Source organism: Notolabrus celidotus, chromosome 11 (genome assembly GCF_009762535.1).
Source record: "Notolabrus celidotus isolate fNotCel1 chromosome 11, fNotCel1.pri, whole genome shotgun sequence".
Lineage (NCBI taxonomy): Eukaryota > Metazoa > Chordata > Actinopteri > Labriformes > Labridae > Notolabrus > Notolabrus celidotus.
The window spans coordinates 32,770,851-32,793,884 of record NC_048282.1 but is presented as its reverse complement, the minus strand read 5'-3'; the positions used below and the strand labels follow the sequence as shown (position 1 = coordinate 32,793,884).

The 23,034-nt window shown below is 41.3% G+C and overlaps 1 protein-coding gene across 1 annotated transcript in view; it reads right to left on the bottom strand.

Moving 5' to 3' along the window:
* The window catches only part of LOC117820938 (formin-like protein 13), a 96,430-nt gene extending 73,673 nt beyond the window's left edge, over window positions 1-22,757 (bottom strand). Inside the window, exons 1-8 of the mRNA XM_034694892.1 lie at window positions 22,686-22,757; window positions 18,687-18,815; window positions 13,416-13,490; window positions 12,624-12,797; window positions 12,329-12,486; window positions 7,424-7,612; window positions 6,581-7,259; window positions 6,133-6,295 (exon numbers count right to left, since the gene is read on the bottom strand). Of these exons, the coding sequence (XP_034550783.1) occupies window positions 6,133-6,295; window positions 6,581-7,259; window positions 7,424-7,612; window positions 12,329-12,486; window positions 12,624-12,797; window positions 13,416-13,490; window positions 18,687-18,815; window positions 22,686-22,757 (1,639 nt within the window). The remainder of the gene's footprint in view (window positions 1-6,132; window positions 6,296-6,580; window positions 7,260-7,423; window positions 7,613-12,328; window positions 12,487-12,623; window positions 12,798-13,415; window positions 13,491-18,686; window positions 18,816-22,685) is intronic.
* Window positions 22,758-23,034: the final 277 nt, after the last annotated feature.

Sequence of the window (23,034 nt, the reverse complement as noted above, 5' to 3'; positions counted from 1 at the left end):
CTAATGGTATAGCGGGCAGCCCAGGTTTGATTCCAGCCTGCAGCCCCTTTCCTGCACCAACCCCATAGTGTGTGACAACCAACCCCATAGTGTGTGACAACCAACCCCATAGTGTGTGACAACCAACCCCATAGTGTGTGACAACCATCCCCATAGTGGGTGACAACCAACCCCATAGTGTGTGACAACCATCCCCATAGTGGGTGACAACCAACCCCATAGTGTGTGACAACCATCCCCATAGTGTGTGACAACCATCCCCATTGTGTGTGACAACCAACCCCATAGTGTGTGACAACCATCCCCATAGTGGGTGACAACCAACCCCATAGTGTGTGACAACCAACCCCATAGTGTGTGACAACCAACCCCATAGTGTGTGACAACCATCCCCATAGTGTGTGACAACCAACCCCATAGTGTGTGACAACCATCCCCATAGTCGGTGACAACCAACCCCATAGTGTGTGACAACCAACCCCATAGTGTGTGACAACCATCCCCATAGTGTGTGACAACCATCCCCATAGTGGGTGACAACCAACCCCATAGTGTGTGACAACCAACCCCATAGTGTGTGACAACCAACCCCATAGTGTGTGACAACCATCCCCATAGTGTGTGACAACCAACCCCATAGTGTGTGACAACCATCCCCATAGTGTGTGACAACCAACCCCATAGTGTGTGACAACCATCCCCATAGTGTGTGACAACCATCCCCATAGTGTGTTACAACCAACCCCATAGTGTGTGACAACCATCCCCATAGTGTGTTACAACCAACCCCATAGTGTGTGACATCCATCCCCATAGTCGGTGACAACCAACCCCATAGTGTGTGACAACCATCCCCATAGTGTGTGACAACCATCCCCATAGTGTGTTACAACCAACCCCATAGTGTGTGACTACCATCCCCATAGTGTGTTACAACCAACCCCATAGTGTGTGACAACCATCCCCATTGTGTGTGACAACCAACCCCATAGTGTGTGACAACCATCCCCATAGTGGGTGACAACCAACCCCATAGTGTGTGACAACCAACCCCATAGTGTGTGACAACCAACCCCATAGTGTGTGACAACCATCCCCATAGTCGGTGACAACCAACCCCATAGTGTGTGACAACCATCCCCATAGTGTGTGACAACCATCCCCATAGTGTGTTACAACCAACCCCATAGTGTGTGACAACCATCCCCATAGTGTGTTACAACCAACCCCATAGTGTGTGACATCCATCCCCATAGTGTGTGACAACCAACCCCATAGTGTGTGACAACCATCCCCATAGTGTGTGACAACCAACCCCATAGTGTGTGACAACCAACCCCATAGTGTGTGACAACCAACCCCATAGTGTGTGACAACCAACCCCATAGTGTGTGACAACCAACCCCATAGTGTGTGACAACCAACCCCATAGTGTGTGACAACCATCCCCATAGTGTGTGACAACCAACCCCATAGTGTGACAACCATCCCCATAGTGGGTGACAACCAACCCCATAGTGTGTGACAACCATCCCCATAGTGTGTGACAACCAACCCCATAGTGTGTGACAACCAACCCCATAGTGTGTGACAACCAAACTCATAGTGTGTGACAACCATCCCCATAGTGTGTGACAACCATCCCCATAGTGTGTGGCAACCAACCCCATAGTGTGTGACAACCAACCCCATAGTGTGTGACAACCATCCCCATAGTGTGTGACAACCAACCCCATAGTGTGTGACAACCATCCCCATAGTGTGTGACAACCAACCCCATAGTGTGCGACAACCATCCACGTGATGTTGTTGGTTGTCACAATGCGTCAGAGTGTCTTTGATAGTTAATTGCTTCTTTGTAATGAGTTGGAAAATGAGAGGGATACACATTTCAAGCCAACCAGCTTCAATATAATGTAGGAATGACTATTGAAATATGTTTTGATGATGAGCAATCATCAAAACAGTAAAAAGTGTGACAACCAACCCCGTTCTCCCCTACTAATGCTCTATTCCTAACACTAACTCTGTTTTAGAGTCTGTGACCTGGACAGAAACGCATGTGACTTTGTTGCTAACGTCTGACTACAGCTCAGAGATATTTATTTTCACCCCCTCCATCTTTGTCATCTGACACACAGGTGCCGCAGTTAGCTGAAGCTCTATGCATCAGAGGTTGAAGCGTAGACAGTATAAAACATGGACATGTCTTTCTAACGTCACCCTTTGGTTTCTGCAGCCCAAATATGGCGGCTGCTGCTTGGGGGCGATTGTTTGGCCTCGTGGTTGGATCATGTGCCCCATGTACAGACCCTGAGATGGGTTCAAATCTATCCTGTGGTCTTTTGCCAAATGTCACTCTCCCTGTTACCTGCTCCATCTGCTGTCCTGTCTGTTCACAAAGGCATGAAAGTCCCACATTTTTAAAAAAAAGTGTTTGGATGGAGGTTGCCAGATTGGAAATGTGTCAACCTAACTTTGGGTTGAACTCGCAAGATGCAAAGAGGCTGGCCTTTAGGGCGCAGATGCATCCTAATGGTATAGCGGGCAGCCCAGGTTTGATTCCAGCCTGCAGCCCCTTTCCTGCACGTCATTCCCTCACTCTCTCCTAGTGTCATGTGCTATCCTCTGTCCTCTCCTCTTTGAATAAAGGTGTAAAAGCCTCAAAAATTGTGCAAAACTCATAACCTCAATATCTTCAAAACAAATGAGTTATAAAAAAAAACCCTGTGCTGTTTGTGGAAATAGAGAAACAGGCTCTTTACACCAAACCTGTCTTTGTAGCAGGCTATACACATGTTTATTCTATTCTATTTTAGAATGGGTGTTAATGAGGATTACTTGGCTTTCAGAGCGAGCATGAAGTGGACTCCAGGTTCACTGTTTTTAGCACTCCTGCATTAGCTCCATTGTTACAATTGGAGGATGCCACTCGACTCCCCCGATAACATTTCTTTTGAATGAACAGGTGAAGGTATATTCAGTCACTGTGGTGATGTTTAGTGGAAGAAGAGGCCTGCTGACCTGAGGTATGTGGAAACATTAAGTTGTTTAAAAGCGACCTTGATTCACTGTTATTCTCATGTGCCTATAGTTAGTCTTTGTGTGTGTGTAGTCAAATGTGTGTGCTCTGGTTGGGATGGGTCAGGGACTTTGATAACTATGTGTGTGTGTGTGTGTGTGTGGGTGTGCGTTGTATGGGTTGCTACAAGGTCATTTCATAAGCGTGTCCAGTGTTAACTGTCTTCTATTGTTAACTTGTTTTATTTGTGTGTACATTTGTATGAATCACACTAAACAAACAAAGCTGAATTGAATAAACCTGATGTTTTTTATTCAATTCAGAACCTTATGACTAACTCAAGCTGGAACTTTATGGTAGTGTCGATTTTGGCGCCCCCTGTGGTCAAACAGATACCTCTTATTATACCATTAAAGCTGGGGTTGGTAGTCAGATTTAGATACACTTTTTGTTATACTGGTTAAAATGATCTTTATGTCCCGATGGCAATCAATACATAATGTGTTCTTAAAAAAGAGGTAAAAAAAAGCCGCTATCTACAGCCGGATTAAACCTGGGAAAGCAGCAACCAATCCCTGCCATCAGGAACCAAATGATGAAACCAATCAAATCCCATCCTGCTGTTCTGCCCGCCTCCTGCAAAGTGTACATTTCATGTTTGTTTGTGTTTTTAACTTTCACTATGATAATGTTTTGGTGTTTTCTTATTGCTGGGTGAGACATGAGCGGTGTTCGTACATGTGAGCGGGGGCGTCGTTTTGGAGGAGCTCCGAGGGGAGGGGGGGAGGGGTTAGATGGAGTCCTGAGGAAATGCTACATTCAAGTTCATGCTGGTTTTCTGTGACTTCCAACCCTAGCTTTAATCGGGTGTGTTTCCTAACAAAACATCTCATCCTGCCAAAAGTATCGATTAAGAATAGTTACAGTGGAAAAGTAAAACGGGGGCTCTCCTCCACCTTGCTGTACATCTCTTCATCCAACGCCTACCCCCTCTGAGTGGTTGCAGGCATTAAAAATCACATTTTTGAAATTGTAAATTGTTTTGTTTAATGGTCTTGTTTGCTTTTGTAGGTCATAAAGAAGCTTCATTGATAACTTCAGTCTGTTTCATAACCAGTTAAAAACTCCTCACAGGAGCTTTAAGTGCTTTAGCAGTTTAATGTGTTATCGAATCTTATTTCTCTGCTCAAGGTTCCCCTGATAAGAAAAACATCGTGCTTTTAAAATCTTATTTTAATGTTCCCTTTTAATACGTTCAGCTAGGGACGGTATTGTATTGATTATTGATTGGCTTCTACAGTAGCCAATAGGGCTGTAAGTGGGAATATTCAAACACACTATAATAAATATCAAATGCAAATAATAATACATGTATTTAATTTATATTTTATTTATATAAATTATAAAAAATAATAATACAAATTTAAAAAAATAAATAAATAAATAAATAAATAATAATAATAATAATAATAATAATAATACATGTATTAAATTTATTTTTAGATGGTTTTAAAAAATTATGACACTAAAAATACAATAATAATAATAATAATAATAATAATAATAATACATGTATTTAATTTATTTTTATATGGTTTTAAAAAATTATGATACTAGAAATACAATAATAATAATAATAATAATAATAATAATAATAATAGTAGTAGTAGTAGTAGTAGTAATAATAATAGTAATAATAATAATAATAATAATTAAACACTGCTAGCTTCACTCCTGTGCATCATGGAGGAGGGACGTAAAAATCTAGAGCAGTTTCATTGGACAGATTTAATATTCACTCAATGTGCAGGATGAGCAGGCACATTTTTTTCCCTTGAAATGATAAAACTAGACACTTAATTATGAATACTGACAAAAAAAGTGAGTTGTTGTTGTCATTGTTTGTCCTGAAAACAGTGAGTAGGTGACAAATAGAGCGATGGATATGTGACTGAAATAGCTCCAAAGTCGTGTTTGACTTTGAGAGTTTGAGTGATGTTTCCATTGAAGCATTTCTTTGCAATGATGAGTCTTTCTTTTACAGTGTGGTTCAGTAAAGGGTCTGACTATCTGAGCAGAAATGTCACTCTCTGTGTTAGTGTTTAAGGACCAAAATGGGACACAGAGTACGTTACTTCTTCTTCAAACAGTTAAATCTCTCTGAATCAGCAGGAAGATGCTCAGCCCGGGGTTGCCTGCAGGCTGTCATCACTCCTCCTCTGCTCCTCACACGACCAAAGTTTCCAGGTCAGGGAAGAGCTGAAACTCTGACTGCCGCTGTGTTTCTATATCAGGACAGGAAATTGCTGTCTTTGTCGCTCACATCCTGAATCTATATTTTATGAACATGTGAACTCTAATTATGTTGCCAGTCTGCACACTCACACTGATTCCTGTTAGCAGCTCGACTCCACCACATCTGTATCACCTCCAACTCCAAGTGTGTGTGTGTCTGTTAATGTGTGTGTGTCTGTTTCAGCATCTGAAATGTTCTCCCCTGGCTGGTCTCTTGAAATATACAAACCACGTACCCTCGTTAATCAAAAGTGAAAAGCCATTAGACGAGATATAGAATATGTTCCTCTTCACAATAGCTCTGCAGATTGTTTGGGCAGTTCTTACGCAGCAGGGTTGGGGACACACTGCCCCCTGCTGGCAGAACAGAGGAACATCTGTCTGTGTGTCTAATAGCAATCATTACAGTGAGTCAGTGTTAAAGAGCAGCGTGGCGGCATTTAAAGGCTCTCCCTAAAAGACATCACAGCTCAGCTTCCTCTTAATCGGGCTGTTAAAATCTAATTTATGAAAATTAAAGGCTCTGACATGAACTCTACTCCTGCACACTTCCTGCTTCCTCTTTCAATGTGCTGCTTCCCTCTTGTGGTGGAGGAAAGAGTGGGTTTTACTTCACACCACAGCTTCTAATTCACTTCAGGAATAAGCTCAGAAGAACACCTTTTTATTACAACTGAGATATTGCACTTATTATTTGGCTGAGAAAATCCAATCTCCAACATGAAATGCTGAAAATGATTTGCTACAGGCTGAATATTTCCACAGAACTCCACCTCAGCACTCATAAAAACACACTCAGAGTCGTGTTTACTCACTGAAGTTGTGTGCGATCTTCGCATTAAGGATGATTTGCTGCGTGTTGCTCTGCTCAGGCATGCTAAACGATCCCAGATCTTTAACAGCAAATTGCTCAAATAGGCGAGACGTGTCGATTTCAACCCTCTTGGCGCCTCCTTGTATCCAAAATGATTTTGCAATCTGCAAAAGAAACAAATTAATTTAGATCTCATACAAGGCCATATTAAGAGGAAATCAATGGTTGCATTAGGAGGGAGAAGCACTGGGGGACCGAGAGAAACAGAGAATAATCCCAAACAATGAGGCGGTATGAGGAATAATGAAGTGAAACCAAGCTGACCTTTTCTGTTTGCTTTTTCCTGCACACTTCACACTGACTCACACCTTTTGTGAGATTTATCCCTTACTGTGAACATTTAGTGATTTCTGATGAATCATTTTTGGGGTGAAAAAGTGAAGTGTTACCTTATCTGAGCCCATCACGTCCCAGTGGAAGGCCTTGGTGCGGGGCTTCTTTGAGTCCAACTTGAATTTGAAGGGTAAAGGAGGGGGGGCAGGGATGAAAAAAGGTCGAGGGATTTTTACAACTGGAGAGCGTGGTTCATGAGACTCTGGGGCTGCGGAGGGTGATGTGGGGACAGTTGGTAAAGGCGAGGGTGGAGTTCGGGTGGGCGAAGATAAGCCGACGACACCAGGAGAGGTCGGCGATGGCACAGGAGGTGAATTTTCAGGCTCGATAAGTTGAGATGGAGTCTTCATCGGGTTGCGAGGTTTAGGAACCGGCTTTGTATAATCGGCTGAGGGACGGCTTTGACTCGTGTCCCCTGCTGATAAATGATCCCCAGCACTTGAAGAAGGATCTGCATTTTTATTATCATCTGGAGGATGAGTGAAACTTCCACCACTCGGCTCCAGCTCTGTCTCCGTGTCCTCTGCATCCTCTGCATCCTCTCCATCCTCTCCATCCTCTGCATCTTCGGTTATGCTGATGTTCCTTAGGATGTTCTTCGCCACAAACATGTGCTCACCCATGGACCTCCTCTTCCAGCCATTGCACAGTTTGTCGATGGCCTTGACCCATGAATCTCGCTCCCGCTGGATTGCACCGGGGGCCGATGTTCGATCTTGTAGAGGAATCTTGAACCTGTAATAAATCCACAAAACTTAACTTCCCTTACAGCTGAGATACGCCACACTAGGTCTATATTTTATGACTTCACTCAAACAAAGCTGCATCATAATAGTGAAACACACATATCACAGAGACTGCAGAGTGAAATGACACACACAGGGAGAGTCATCACTCACTGGTATTCATTTTTGTGTGTGATCAGAGTGAACGTGTCAGGGCTGGGAGGTTTCTGCACGCTGGTGTCTCCGTCTGACAGGTGGATGACGGTGGATCGAGGCACCCATGATGTCACCTCAGCGTCAGCAGGGACTCGACGCTTTAAAGGGACCAGAGTTAGCTGACCTGGGTGGAGCTTGACCTCGTACCTGAAGGAAAAAGAGGGAAAGAAAAAGGATAAATGGATAATTTACCAGGTGCCAAGCCGTGTCTCCATTACAAACTACATCTTTGTACTAAACACACTGTTCAATGATTTCAATGAGCTATCTCTAACTGTCTAACTTTTTCAGCCAATCAATCAAACAACTTTATTCACCCACAGAAGTAAAGTGGTTTGGGGCAGCATTGGCATAAAAAACAGCAATATTTATTTTTTATTTTTTTATTTAACCTTTATTTAACCAGATAAGTCCCATTGAGATCAAGAATAAATGGCCCAACTCAACAACATGGAACATATATGCAGACAGTATGTAGAAGCAAACAATAATAATTCAAAAGTGCAACTTATTTTCAAGTAAAGTGCAGTTTGTGATTACAAAACAGCATTTAAAAACACAGGCACTGTTCTGGGGTCTGTCTTTCATGTAAGATAGACTTAAAGGTGTCCAGAGAGATGAGATCCGACAGATTCAAGTCCTTCTGGAGTTTATTCCAAGCAGTAGGAGTAGCAAAACTGAACGCTCTCTTACCAAACTCTGTTCGAACACGGGGAACACACATCCGCAAAGTGTCGCAGGAGCACAAGGCATAGTGACTTCCTGATCTCTGAAGATAAACACATAAATCCATTGGGACCAAGCCAAGTAGACATTTGTAAATTAGACGAAGCCAATGTGTGTGCCTGCGCACACTCAGGGATGGCCAGTCAGCTCTGACGTAAAGCTCACAGTGGTGAGTGAGGGGTTTGCAACCCGTGACAAACCTCAGCGCGCAGTGATATACACTATTTAAAGACAACAAACATTTAGCCGAGGCTCCCAAGTACAAAACATCACCAAAAAGAGGCAAGAATGTTGCAGAGACTAAAAGTTTCCTCGCTCTGAGGGAGAAACAGGATTTATTCCTGTAAAGGAAACCTAGTTTTACCCTAAGTTTGGAGACCAATATAAAGTCCACCAATAAATTAAACATGGAGGATTAAATATTAAGATCTCAAGTGGACGCTAACAAATAAGTAGACTGAATTACAAACTATTTAACACAATAAAAGGACTCTTGGTGGGCCAGAGCCACTTTTTTTGTAGGCTTTTTTATAACTTATTTTAATTTGCTATTTTATATTTATTGTTTAATTTATTTTTAATTCTTTAATTTGTATTATCTTATTACTATTTTGCAGGGGTGATTCTAGGATCCGATGTTTAGGGGTGCTGAGCCGTGCAAGATAAATTTCACTGTTTTGTACATTTTTATGCAATTTCATTCCCATATTTGTGAAAGAAAAGTCTAACACTTTTTGGGAAAGTCTGCGACTAAACCATCAAATCTGATAAAAGTTATTTAAATGTTGAGCCACAGCAAAAGAGAAATGGATTGGAATCATAAAAGAAACATATGGTAACCCTAATTTCTGGGGAAAGACAACTCATTTTGATACAGCAGCTCCACAACATATACATAAACAGTATGTATGTTTCTGGAGTAAACCAGCCCCCTATAGTGAGTACCAAAAATACCAAAAAATTGACATTGGAGTTATTTTTTGGACTTTCATTTGAAATGCAAAGCACAACATGTAAAACACAGTGGAGCTGCTGTATTTTTGTTGTGAAAATATCACATTTCAACCAAGTACTGTATGGTTTTGAAACTTTTGTAGCTTGTTAAAAAGGACACACAGTAAAAAAAATTAAAATCTCTCAAATTTTAGGGGTGCTGGGATTCAATTTAGAGAGGCTTCAGCAACCCCCCAAAAAATGGGCTAGCAACGCCTATGCTATTTTGCATTGCTATTTTAGTGCTTTATAATAAAAAGAAAGGACAATTATTTAAAAATGAGTCGATAAAATCAACAAGACTTGAAACAGTGTAAATATGTCATGAGTTGATATTTAGTTTAGTTTTTACCCTGTGTTTATTCTGTATTAGTTATCCTTTGTCTCCCTTGTGTTTTTAGTGATCCATGTCTCTTGTTGTATTTCTTTTGTTTCTTAGTCTTGTCTTGTGTTTCCCTCCTTTTTGATTACCCTGATTAGTTTCACCTGTGTCCTGTGTTCACACCTGTGTTAATCACTCTGTGTATTTAGTTCCTCTGTTTCCCTTGTCCTGTGTTGGATCATTGTTCGTCTCTCCTGTGTTCTCTGTGTGTTTCTTTTCCCTGTGTTTTCCCAGTGTTTCCTTTTGGATTTAGTTTTTGGACATTTTAAGTAAGTTTTGTTTGTTCCTCTTTTTTACATTTGTTTATTAAAACCTTTTATTTTTATCTGCACTCCGACCTCCATTTTTCCCCACCGTGGCAGAATGATCCAACCCAGTACAGGGGAAACAGAGGAACTGAATACACAGAGTGATTAACACAGGTGTGAACACAGAACACAGAACACAGGTGAAACTAATCAGGGTCATCAAAAAGGGAGGGAAATACACAAGGACAGGAATCAAGACAGGGATCAAGAACTACAAAATAAAACAGGAAACACGAGACTATGAAACAAAAGAAAATACAACAAGAGACATGGATCACTAAACACACAAGGGAGACAAAGGATACGAATACAGAACAAACAGGGAGGAACCAAGGCCTGAAACAAAAGGGAAAAAACTAAACTAAACATCAACTCATGGAAAAGTATTAAATGATTGACAGGTAGAGCTGGGTGTCATCTGCATAGCAATGGAAACTGATATTAAAGGTGACATATCATGCAAAATGGACTTTTGAATGGTTCTCTACCTGAAATATGTGTCCCTGGCATGTCTACGAACCCCCCGAGAATGAAAAAAATCCATTCTTCCCCTGTTTTGATTTCTCCACCTTTCTGTAAATGTGTGTGAAACGAGCCGTTTCAGACTTCCGTGTTTTTGTTACGTAACAACAATATCCGGTCTGTCACGGAGTCAGAGCTCAGAGCTTGTTCAGCCCATAGACTGCATAAAATAATACTGAATCCCTCCTCCGTTTTTCATTACCTGCACAAATGTGTGCTAACAAGGAGCTTAGGAGGGAGGCATGCTAGTTGTAGGCTGTCTCAATAAACACAAAGGTCGGTTTTACTCCCCAGGCCTGCAGATTTGAAGATCTAGTGGATGATTTTTATTTATCATGGATAAGTGCTAGCGCTAGTTAGCATAGCTACATAGCTACATGTCGTAGCTGTAGCTGTGTAGCAAGACACACGTCGACATACTGACAAATAAAACAACAAGAAACACAGAATCTGTGAACAATCCTTCAGAAAAGGTCCCGCTGCCTTTCTGGCAGAGGTCGGTTTTACTCCCCACGTCTGCAGATTTGAAGATCTAGTGGATGATTTTTCTTTGTCATGGATAAGTGCTAGCGCTAATTAGCATAGCCACATAGCTACATGTGCATAGCGGTAGCTGTAGCTGTGTACCAAGACACACGTCGACATACTGATAAATAAAACAACAAGAAACACTAAATCTGTGACCAATCCTTCAGAAAAGTCCTGATGTAGAGGTCGGTTTTACTCCCCAGGCCTGCAGATTTGAAGATCTAGTGGATGATTTTTATTTATTATGGATAAGTGCTAGCGCTAGTTAGCATAGCCACATAGCTACATGTTCGTAGCTGTGTACCAAGACACACGTCGACATACTGATAAATAAAACAACAAGAAACACTAAATCTGTGACCAATCCTTCAGAAAGGTCCTGCTACAGGCGCATCTCCGTCAGGATCAGATTCAGAGGGTTGAAGTAACGTGATCTCTGAGCAGCCGTGTATATTCAGCCAACATGTAAACATTAGATCAATGTGCTGGACAGCCGAGGCACATCCACTTCCTGAGGGGGCGTGGTCAGAGAGAAAACAGAGTGTTCTGAGGAGGACTGAAGAAGAGGGCTTTTCAGGCAGACCAAAATCTGATTTCAAAGTGTTTTTTTGAGCATAAACTTTAAAGACATGTTTTGGGGACCTCTTAGACCAATATATATTGATGAAAAAAGCGTGATATGTCACCTTTAAATTCACAGAAAATATGGGCAAGAGGAAGAAGATAGATGATGAACAAAAGCTAAATGCAAGGCCTTTTTAGGACATTTAGGGAAATGAGCATAAAGGGAAGACCAGGTTTGTTGTAGTGGGGGTGTGTGAGGTACTTCAGCATGACTCCTGTTTTGCTGGAGTTCCTACACAGAAGCTAAGCTGCACTGCCGCAGAAAGGGGGTCACAGGCATAACGTACTTCAGCCACTTACGGGTGTCCTACATTTAAAAACATTCAGATCAAGTGGAAGCTATTTGTAAATCCTTCCACCTCTTCACTTTGACACCAGACAGCCCTTCACCTCCCTCAGCAGCACTAAGTCTCACTGCGTCTCAACGACCCTGTGCACCTACGCATACGGCGCTCGGTATCAGGTGAGCTGTTTGGATCTGCGGTCAGAAGAAGAGACAGTAAGCAAGAGATGGTGCATTGCAACGGTGACGGTGAAGTTCTGATCTTGCTTGTACACATATGAGGTGGTTCACTTCAATTTTTTGAGTTATTTTGAGAGCATTTTTGTAGAGTAGAGAGCAGAGGAAGCAGAGGTACTTCATACAACCCCACTCCAAAATACCCAAACTATCCCTTTGAGGCCTTTGTATTGATTTCAAAAGGAATTGACATCCTTGTCATAAAAGTTCAGTCCTCACTCATTGCATTGCAGCTTAACATTGATATGGGATGTACGTACTTCACCCATCTGAACGATGCCAGGCCGCCCCTGTGCAGCAACAAGACGCCTTCCCTGATGCTCTCTGGTTCTTGAGGCTGCTGACTTTTCTGCACACTGCCCTCCCCTGGATGCCTGTATATGTTTCCATAAATGATCCGACTCACCAGCTCCATCATCTGAAAACAGAATCACGAGCATTAAAAACATCCTGGTGATAGCATCGATAACAAAACAGAAACAAAGGAATACAACAACAGTCTTTCCTTCTCTGCACAAATGATTTAAAGATTCATGACAGGCAAATCAAATTCACCTTGTGCTTGTCCTCCATTGAGTTGGCCTCCATTTCATAGTCATGGTGACCTTTAAAGGAGATGGTGAACCTGGTGCCGGCTCCATCATCACAGCTCTTCACTTTGGAGAAGAGAAGTTGTCGCTTGATGATGCCTCTTTCTATGCTGCACAGCATTTTGGTGGTGAAATCAATCTGTGGGATCATAAAAGGAGGGTTTAAATTACACATACTGTTTATTCAAGACAGACACAATGGTTCTATTCAATATTAGAATATATTTTTAATGCATTCTCATTTTTTAGCCATGCTAACAGGCTGATCCAGGCAAAGGTACCTCAAAAATGATTGTGTTAATAACCTTGGCTTATTTTATTCAGACAGGTTTTCATTATCCCACATATTTGATGTATTTTGCACATCAAATACAGCTTTTTGTTCAGCACATATTAGCTTCTACTAGCATGCTACCATGCGACTAGAGGGTAAATGCTGTACTTTATATCATGTTAGCATTGCTGTTGTGTTGTAAATCTGCTAGCATGATGACCTTGAAAGCACAACTGTGCCTGTACGGTGACCTTTTGTGAATTTGTTTTCTTAAATTTAAATTTGTTTTGGTCTTGGTAAAAGTGTTTTGCTGATGTCATTTTGTTTTATAAAATGTAAAAATGTTTTCCAAAATGTAAATTTGTCTCCAACTTTGTTTTGTCCTTCAGGGCCACCGTAGTGGAGATCAGCCTCACAGAGCTGCTAGCCTACATCTTCATGGGCTCTTAATCTTTGGGTGTGTTTTGTATTATTTGAACTTACCTGAAGAACCCGCTTCTGCCACCTGTAGCGGCCATGTTTGTAGACACTGAAGTTGTACTGAGAGGATTCTTGTTCCTGCAACAACAAGCAGAAAACCCCAAGTGATACATGTGAATACTTAAAGGGAAAACACCTCTAAACCAGGGGTTCTCAAACTTTTTTAGTGATGTGTCATGATCAAAAGCTGCGGCTCTGAGAGCCGATGCTTTATAGTGAATCAGAAGAGCCGGCTCGCATCGAGAGAGAGACAGCTCCCAGTTTTTTCCTTTCGCTGCTTAGCTCTCAAAGTGTTCAGCCCCTGCTCTGCTCACTTGTTTTGATTGGTCAGCATGGCGGCCATGCGGCCAATCACATTTGAGGATATAGGGTACAGTTGATGGAGGGGAGGCTGTGTATGGTGGCTTGATCTGTTCCTTCTGAGAGGGTTAGGGTTAGGGTTCTTCTCAAAGACCGGGCAAATCCTTACTGAGAGGAGAAATCAGATCAGCCCATCCAAGCTGAGGCATCTGATTTTTCTCAATGCCAACCTGAGGACATTAATAATGTTTGCTCGAGTTTGGTTCTGGTTCTGTTTGCTTGAGATTGGTTCTGGTTCTGTTTGCCTGAGATTGGTTCTGGTTCTGTTTGCTTGAGTTCTGTTTTGGTTCTGTTTGCTTGAGTTTTGCTCTGGTTCTGTTTGCTTGAGTTCGGTTCTGGTTCGGTTCTGGTTTGGTTCGGTTCCGGTTCGGTTCCGGTTCGGTTCTGGTTCGGTTCGGTTCTGGTTCGGTTTCGGTTCGGTTCTGGTTCGGTTCCGGTTCGGTTCCGGTTCGGTTCCGGTTTGGTTCTGGTTCGGTTCTGGTTCGGTTCTGGTTCGGTTCTGGTTCTGTATGCTTGAGTTTGGTTCTGGTTCTGTTTGCTTGGGTTTGGTTCTGGTTTGGTTCCTGTTCGGTTCTGGTTCGGTTCTAGTTCGGTTCGGTTCTGGTTCGGTTCTGGTTAGGTTCTGGTTAGGTTCTGGTTTGGTTCGGTTTTGGTTCGGTTCCGGTTCGGTTCTTGCTCGGTTCTGGCTCGGTTCTGGCTCGGTTCTGGTTCTGTATGCTTGAGTTTGGTTCTGGTTCTGTTTGCTTTAGTTTGGTTCTGGTTCTGTTTGCTTAAGTTTGGTTCTGGTTCTGGTTTTTGGTGTGGTTCTGGTTCTGGTTCTGGTTCTGGTTCTACCCCTAACCCTAACCCTAATCCTAACCCTAACCCTAACCCTAACCCTAATCCTAACCCTAACCCTAACCCTAACCCTAACCCTAATCCTAACCCTAATCCTAACCCTAACCCTAACCCTAATCCTAATCCTAACCCTAACCCTAACCCTAATCCTAACCCTAACCCTAACCCTAACCCTAATCCTAACCCTAATCCTAATCCTAACCCTAACCCTAACCCTAATCCTAACCCTAACCCTAATCCTAACCCTAACCCTAATCCCAACCCTAACCCTAACCCTAGCCCTAAACCTAACCCTAATCCTAATCCTAACCCTAACCCTAACCCTAATCCTAACCCTAACCCTAACCCTAATCCTAACCCTAACCCTAATCCCAACCCTAACCCTAACCCTAGCCCTAAACCTAACCCTAACCCTAATCCTAACCCTAACCCTAACCCTAATCCTAACCCTAACCCTAACCCTAACCCTAATCCCAACCCTAACCCTAATCCTAAACCTATCCCTAACCCTAACCCTAACCCCAACCCTAACCCTAACCCTAACCCTAATCCCAACCCTAACCCTAACCCTAACCCTAACCCTAATCCTAACCCTAACCCTAATCCTAACCCTAACCCTAACCCTAATCCCAACCCTAACCCTAATCCTAACCCTATCCCTAACCCTAACCCTAACCCTAACCCTAATCCCAACCCTAACCCTAATCCTAACCCTATCCCTAACCCTAACCCTAACCCCAACCCTAACCGTAACCCTAACCCTAACCCTAATCCCAACCCTAACCCTAACCCTAACCCTAATCCTAACCCTAACCCTAACCCTAATCCTAACCCTAACTCTAACCCTAATCCTAACCCTAACCCTAACCCTAACCCTAATCCTAACCCTAATCATAACCCTGACCCCAACCCAATCCTAATCCTAATCCTAACCCTAATCCTAACCCTAATCATAACCCTGACCCCAACCCAATCCTAGCCCTAACCCTAACCCTAATCATAACCCTAATCATAACCCTAATCATAACCCTACCCCTAACCCTAACCCTAGGGTTGGGTAAGAATGATTTTGTAACAGAATAAATGCACACAATTGGGCAATTATAAGTCATCTCATAAAAACACTGTACGTAAAAGAGTTTTTAACACAAACCATTATTTTTTGCAAAGTTAAGGTAAAATATACGGCAACAAAGGATCCTAAATTAAGAGCCGTTCGTGAGTCGAAAGAGCCGGCTCTTCTTTGGGAGCCGAGTTAAAAGAGCCGGCTCTCTGAAATGAGCCGAACTTCCCATCACTAAAGCACATGCTTACTACCATTTGCACTCTTAGATGCCCTTGGAACTATTTGTATTGTAAAACGTATCAATGTAAATACTTCAGACCTGTACCATAGTGATAAACAGATAACACTTCAATTTGAATCAAGTAAATACCACTTGTTTACTTTAAAACAGAGGGTCATTTCATTCCTTGTGGACTCAACATGACAGCATTTATACTTTTCAAGTAATTGATCTTAAACGCTTTCAGAAAATTAACAGTAATAAGACTCACATATCCCTTCCAGCCACCAAATGGTATCATAACAATGGTGTATATTCTGTTTTGTAATGACACAGCACAATTTTATAATTTATTAGAAATGTATTCAAATTATTTCACAGACCCCCACGCTATGGTTCGTGGACCCCCAGGGGTCCCAGGACCCCACTTTGAGAACAACTGCTCTAAACAATGTTAAGGAAGTGTCTTTGTCCTCTGTCTTATTTCTCTGTCGAACATTCCTTTGGGGGAGTAGAGTCAGCACATTGAAAAAGTCTGACAGATTTATTTAGAACCAATCCAGCCGGCTGAACAGCTTCTTAATTCAACAGTGTTTAAGAGGCTGAGAACACAAGTAGGTCATGATTCATAAGATTGGTTTCCTCAAGCTTCAGAGTTTGGAGGAAGGTCACGCACAAAAAAATGATATCTGTAGATAGATTAAATGTCACACGGGTAGAATGTCTGCCAGAATCAGGGCAAACATTCACCTAGCCTTTACCAAGAGGGAAGAGCAAACCCACAGCTCACGCGATAAGATGTTGTTTTTTGTCTTTGGAACAGATTTTACAATTTGATCTTATACTTAAAATTGACTTTGGGCAGCAGAACCAAGCTATAAACGCAACACTGACGTCTTATCAACTTTGGAATTCATCTGACAGTATGGGCAGTGACGGTTCTGGGGAGGGGCAAACAGGGGCTAGTGCCTGTGTAAAACTGAACCTGGACCCCCCTGTGGCCCCCCCTCCACACCAAACAAATATTATACAATAAAAAAAGCTTAGGTATCGCGCTAATGTTACAGCCAGAACACATGCGTGTGGCACTTGGTTCCATTCCCTAAGAGCGCTAAGGGACTCATGTTGAGTGTAAACAGTCTAACAGCTGCTGTCAGTCTGCATTTTGATATAGTACCCTACTCTGTCTCTTTTGTCAGGGTTGAATGTGTCCCTCTGACAACACCATTGGCCCCAGCCTGCCCCCCCAGTAAATGGTCTAGAACCTCCACTGAGTATGGGTTAGTTTATCATCTGTACAGATTTGAGACTGAAGGAACAAATTTCCCTCCACTTTTGTCTCAGTCTTTGGTCTCCACCTGCTTTCCAGGGAATAATCAAATTAGTTTGTGTCTATATTCTCCTATCTGTTCTCTAGTCAGGTGTTTTTCTGCACACATTGTATCTTGCTTATTTATAAATACACTAGCAAAAACAATGAAGCTTCAGAGGACATCATAGCCTGTTAGTGTCTTGTCTTAAACTAGATAAAGATGTAATATCCACTGGAATCTTTTTATCTATAAAGCTGTTTTAGGACAATTACCACCATACCTCACTGAACTTCTTAAATACCCAGACTCACACCTCAAACCAGCTACTTTTGCATGTTCCTCGAGTTCGGTCAGAAGTGGGAAAAACTCCCTTTTGTTTCTCTGCTCCTGACTCCTGGAACAAGTTGCAGCAGCGTCTTGAATTAAATGCACTTTTAACTTTTGGACAATTCAGAATCTTAATTTTTAACCTTTCAACGCCGCTCTGCAACTGTTTTAGCTAGGTTTACCTGTGTATATTTATTGTATCATTTGTATCATCGGCCCTTCTTATTTTTAGTGCTTTTATAGTGAATCCTCAACACCTCCTTTTATTATTTCATTTGATATTTTAATTGTTTTTATATCCAAATAAATAATAATAATAATAATTATCCCATTTGATGACTTTGCTACTCTTGATGCATTGTTGCTTGTTTGTGTCTTTTTTTTAAATGTCACTGTAACTGACTCAATATCATTTTTAATGAGGGTTGCCCCTCAATGATCTCTCGGGTATAAATAAAGGTTGATTGATTGATTGATATTGCTGGTGATCACCGGTAATCAGCATCTCATATCAGCAGAGAACGCATGAAAATCTGAAACACAGAGAGTAGTAATCTGATTCTACAGCTCCACTGATTTCCATAGAGCACCACAAGCATCTCTTATCTTTATGTTTTGGTTTCCTTGGTCTGTCACATTAAAGACTATCTTATCCTCAAGCTGGTTGATGACTCTTTCAAGTAAATTTTGTGTTTACAAGAAAGGGAGAAATCCACCCCTTCCTTTCATTCTGTCTCATGATGAGCTTAACGGTATTCATGTTCACTAGAAATTATTCCGTGCTCAAAGGAAAGTTTCGTGTGAGCGTGGGAAACTTCTCCCATGGCACGCGAAACGTATCTGTTGGCACATGAAACTTTCACATGTGCAAGCCATAAGGTCGCATGATCACGAGAAACTTTCCATTGAGCATGATTTATTTTACACTTACTGTATATATTCAAATTTTCTGCACACGTCCCCTTAGGTGCTCCATGGGATACGGTAGCTTTCCTCTGTTATAAAAAAAAGTTTTGCATGCCTGTTCTCATCATCAATCATAAATATCTAGAAAGCAATAATCCTGTTTGCCATTTTACTCCAGTAAAAGTGAGAATGTCATGATTCCAGTCAACACAATACTGATCAAGTCTGATTTAAAATTCATGTACCTCTTCAGGCAGGCTCCTCTGTTTGAGCAGCTCCTTCCTGCCCTCCCTGGCCTGGTTCAGAGCATCTTCAATGGACAGCTCTCCACTCTTCACCCTGTTCATGATGCTCAGCTGCATCTCATTGCTCAACTGAAAGCACAACATCAAGGTAAAAGTTATTCATACATATTTGAACATACGTGAGGAATTTTGGATCACATTTACTGTAACATGCTTTGTAAGTGTCCCCATATTTAGAGTTCCACAATCAATCAAGAAGTCATTCAGGGTCATTTTAAAACCTCTCGTGAGGCCTCTGTAGGACTAGCACACTGGAAAAAATGCCCCTCCAAAAACTAGGAAAAAAAACTTATTTCAAGATACTTTTACCTTGAAATAAGCAAAATATTTGCGAATAGAACAAGTGAAAACTTGCTTGGTAAGATTTCTTAAAATAAGACGTAATATTTAGAAAACTGTGATCTTAAAATTAGCAGAAAACTTATTTTAAACAATATTTTACCAGTATTTTAAAGCTTAGTGTCTCAGAATAAGACAGGAATGCTAACAATTAGTATTTTTTCACACAAAAAAAAGATTTTTGCACTAACACATTAATTTGAGTTGTAGGAAAGCGGCACTTCTCTAGGTTTAAGACCATCTTGTACTTGAAATAAGATTACAAAGTTTAATTTGAGCATTTTGAGATATAATGTCTTCTCATAGTGAGCTGGATATACTAATATTCAGTCATGTTGTTTTTTAGTATAAGCCAGCTATGCTCAAAAGGAGGTGTTTCATTGTGTGCATGTAGTTTGAGGATGTATATTTTTATCTGATTTAGAAGAAACAGTGTCTGAAAACTGAAACCCACCCTTAAAAAAACAACTTTTCTTTCTTTCTTTCTTTTATCAATGGAGCTGTTTTCTGATTGATTCTCCAATAAAATGCATTTACTTAAATCAAGTAAAGGGTTTGTCTTAAATCAAGATTATCCATCTTCTACAAATAAGATCTCAGCTTGAACAATGTATGAAATTTAAAATAAACCTTGTTTCTTCTAAATTACAACTCAAAACAAGATCATTTCAAGATTGTTTGACTTAGCAAGACATTTAAGATGTCTTAAAACAAGTCCCTCTATCTTGCTCAAATGTTACTTATTAAGTAAATGTATCTTAAATCAAGTGGGAGAAGACATTTTGACTAAAAATGAGTCAACTTCACTTGGTAAGATTCTGAGTTTTTGCAGTGCAGTACCAGAATCCACTATTATTGACATTGTAGACACAAGTCTATATTATCTGTTGTTGTTGTAGCTCAGTTTGCTCTATTTCTTCATCACTATCCCTCTCTCTCTTTCTGTCTTCACTTCATCCCACCTTTAATCAATCAATCTTTATTCATATAACGTCAATTAATAGAATAGAATAAATCTTTATCGTCCACCAGGGTGGAAATTTGTCTTAGGCTCTCCCGACACACACTGTGGGCACAAGAACATTCACGCAATCACAATCAAGCACGACAGCACAATTCCACATTCAAAGCAGTTCATGTTATATCAGGGATTCAACTTCATCAGTCATTTTGTGTCTCTTCTCAAACTGGCAGAAAGGAGGAAGTGAATTATCTGTTAAGATGCTCGGTGCTTTCTTCCTCGCCCTGCCAGTAAACAATTGAGTTAAAGGCTTTTGTGGTTTGCCCACTATCTTATCTGACATTGATGCAATCTTAGGAAGTTTGTTTTTACTTCTACAGTTCAACAGGCAGGAGGGTGGAAAGTTAGGACACACTCAACAATAGAGTTGTACACTAATTCTAAAATGTGCCGCTGAGCTTGAAGTCTAGAACTGTGCCAAGACATTTAAAGTAATGTCAGGACGCTTTACAAACAGAGCAGGTGTAGACTGCACTCTATGTTGTATTATTAACACTGATCCAACATGAATACAGATAAGATAAGTTAATACTTTATTGATCCCTGGGAGGTAAATTCGGTTGTTGAAGCAACACAAACATAGTAGCAAGAGTAATGCAAGAATAAGGGTAGAAAAAATGGAGTACAAATAGAGAATACATTTAAAATTAAGTTTAAAAATGTATAAAATTTGAGGTATATAAAATGTTACACATGGCTAGTGTAATTGCACAGGAGGTAAGGACAGGGTGTGCAGAAGTGACAGGTTGACATGGTGTGATTATGACAGGTGGAAACAGGGTCATTCCAGGGTGATGACAAAAGACAAATTATAACATGCACTGTGACACAGTTAAGGTGCAACATGCAATACAGGATAAGTCCAATCCTATCAAGCAGTATAAGACTCAGTGGTAAGAAAAATCTCCTGTTCAACAGGCAGAAACCTCGAGCAGAACCAGACTCATGTAGAGTAAATTTGCTGATTGCCTGTTAGATTAGATTTTAATTTGTTTTATTGTGAACCCTGCTGCTCCTTTGTGTCGAAATGAGACAGCTGAGGTGGTTCGGGCATCTGATAAGGATGCCTACCAGACGCTTCCTGTTAGAGGTGTTCTGGGCACGTCCAACTGGGAGAAGGCCCCGGGGGAGACCCAGAATTTGGTGGAGGAGTTATATATCCCGCCTGGTCTGGGATAGCTTTGGGATTCCCCAGGAGGAGCTGGAAAGTGTTGCTGGGGAGAGGGATGTCTGGGTCAATTTGCTTGGACTCCTGTCTCCCTGACCCGACCCCGGATAAGCGGAAGAAAATGGATGGATGGATGGATGGATGGATGGATGGATGGATGGATGGATGGATGGATGGATTATAGTGAACCCTTGTTGTTCTTATTTTGATTCCAGCACAACCTGATTTTATTGTATCTTGCACCTTTAACAGCTCAAGTCCTGCACCTAATGTTTTTCCATGCTCTTAATGTCATTGTATTCTGCTGGTGTGCATTGGTACCCTTGGTGTTTTGAAAGGTGCTATATAAATCCATTTTATTATTTTATTATTATATGGTCAATGCAGATGGCTGTTACACCAAGAAGTCTGGTTCTGCTCGAGGTTTCTACCTAAACAGGAGATTTTTCTTGCCATTGTTGCAAATGTTACCCAGTGTTTGCTCATGATGGATGAACATAGGGTCTCTGTAAATGAGGTGGGCTGTGGCTCAGTGGGTAGAGTCTGTTGTCTATCAATCGGAAGGTTGGCGGTTCGATCCCAGCAAGTGTCCTTGAGCAAGACACTGAACCCTGAATTGCTCCTTCTGTTGTTCAGAGGTGTGTGAATGTGAACGAATGAGATATGCTAACACTGATGGTCCCTTACTGTAGCAGCCTCTACCATTAGTGAGTGAATGGGTATGAATGGGTGAATGTGACGAGTAGTGTAAAAGCGCTTTGAGTGGTCAGAAAGACTAGAAAAGAGCTATATAAGTACAAGTCCATTTACCATTTCATAAATAATCTAACTTACAGTACAGTCTGCTTTTCTGTGAAGTGTCCTGAGATAACCTTTGTTTAGATTTGGCACTGATAAATAAAAATGATCTATTGCTTTATTCTTTTCATAGAGCTGAAAAATCTGCACCTCTGCTTTCTGTTCATCCAGATATGTGTGATTGTGGATAAGAGAGGCATTCTAAATCACCCTCAGTTCACCAGAATCTAAAAGAGGAACCATCAAAATAAAAATCCACATCTCTATCTCTCTTTAACAAGCTATTACAGGAATACTGCCGTCCTTAGATCAGTCACAGGCTGTCACATTTCTGAGTAAATACGTGTCCCTCGTGGGAAACTACAGCAGAGAAGTGAGGTTTAAATTGAGGAAGTAAAATATGCATGAGAGACTCTGAGACAGAGAATCCACATTCTGACGTTAATGAAAGTGAGAGAGCTGTTTTTCTCTGGAGGTAAATACAGTAAGCTGTTATCTGGGCAAACATTGATCTTGCACCTTCTTGATAATTAATTGGAGTTTGAATCTTGCTGTTAACAGACCTGACAGCTTGAGTCTTGCCTTCTTGTCTAAATAGAAACTGATGTCTTACCTGTGGAAGGTCGTCTGTCTGTTTATCCATTTTGGGTAGAGTGTCCCTCTTCCTTGATCCTAAACTCGGCATCATGACTGTTTTGAAGTCACACCAAAACTCATGCAAACACCAAGAGGATACTGATCCTTCTTACAGCAAAGACATAAAGATGTGTGTGTTGTTGTTTAGAGATGGATTTGCTTCTTCCCACCGGGAGTAAAACCTTTTCTGTGATTTGTGTTTCACACTAACTTCCCTCAGCCGCCTTCCTCCAGCTCAGGTTACGCGTCTCTTACATGCAGGTGAGGCAGGTCAGCCACACCCACAGGGAAACACAGACACTCTCTCTACAAAGCAGAAAAACATT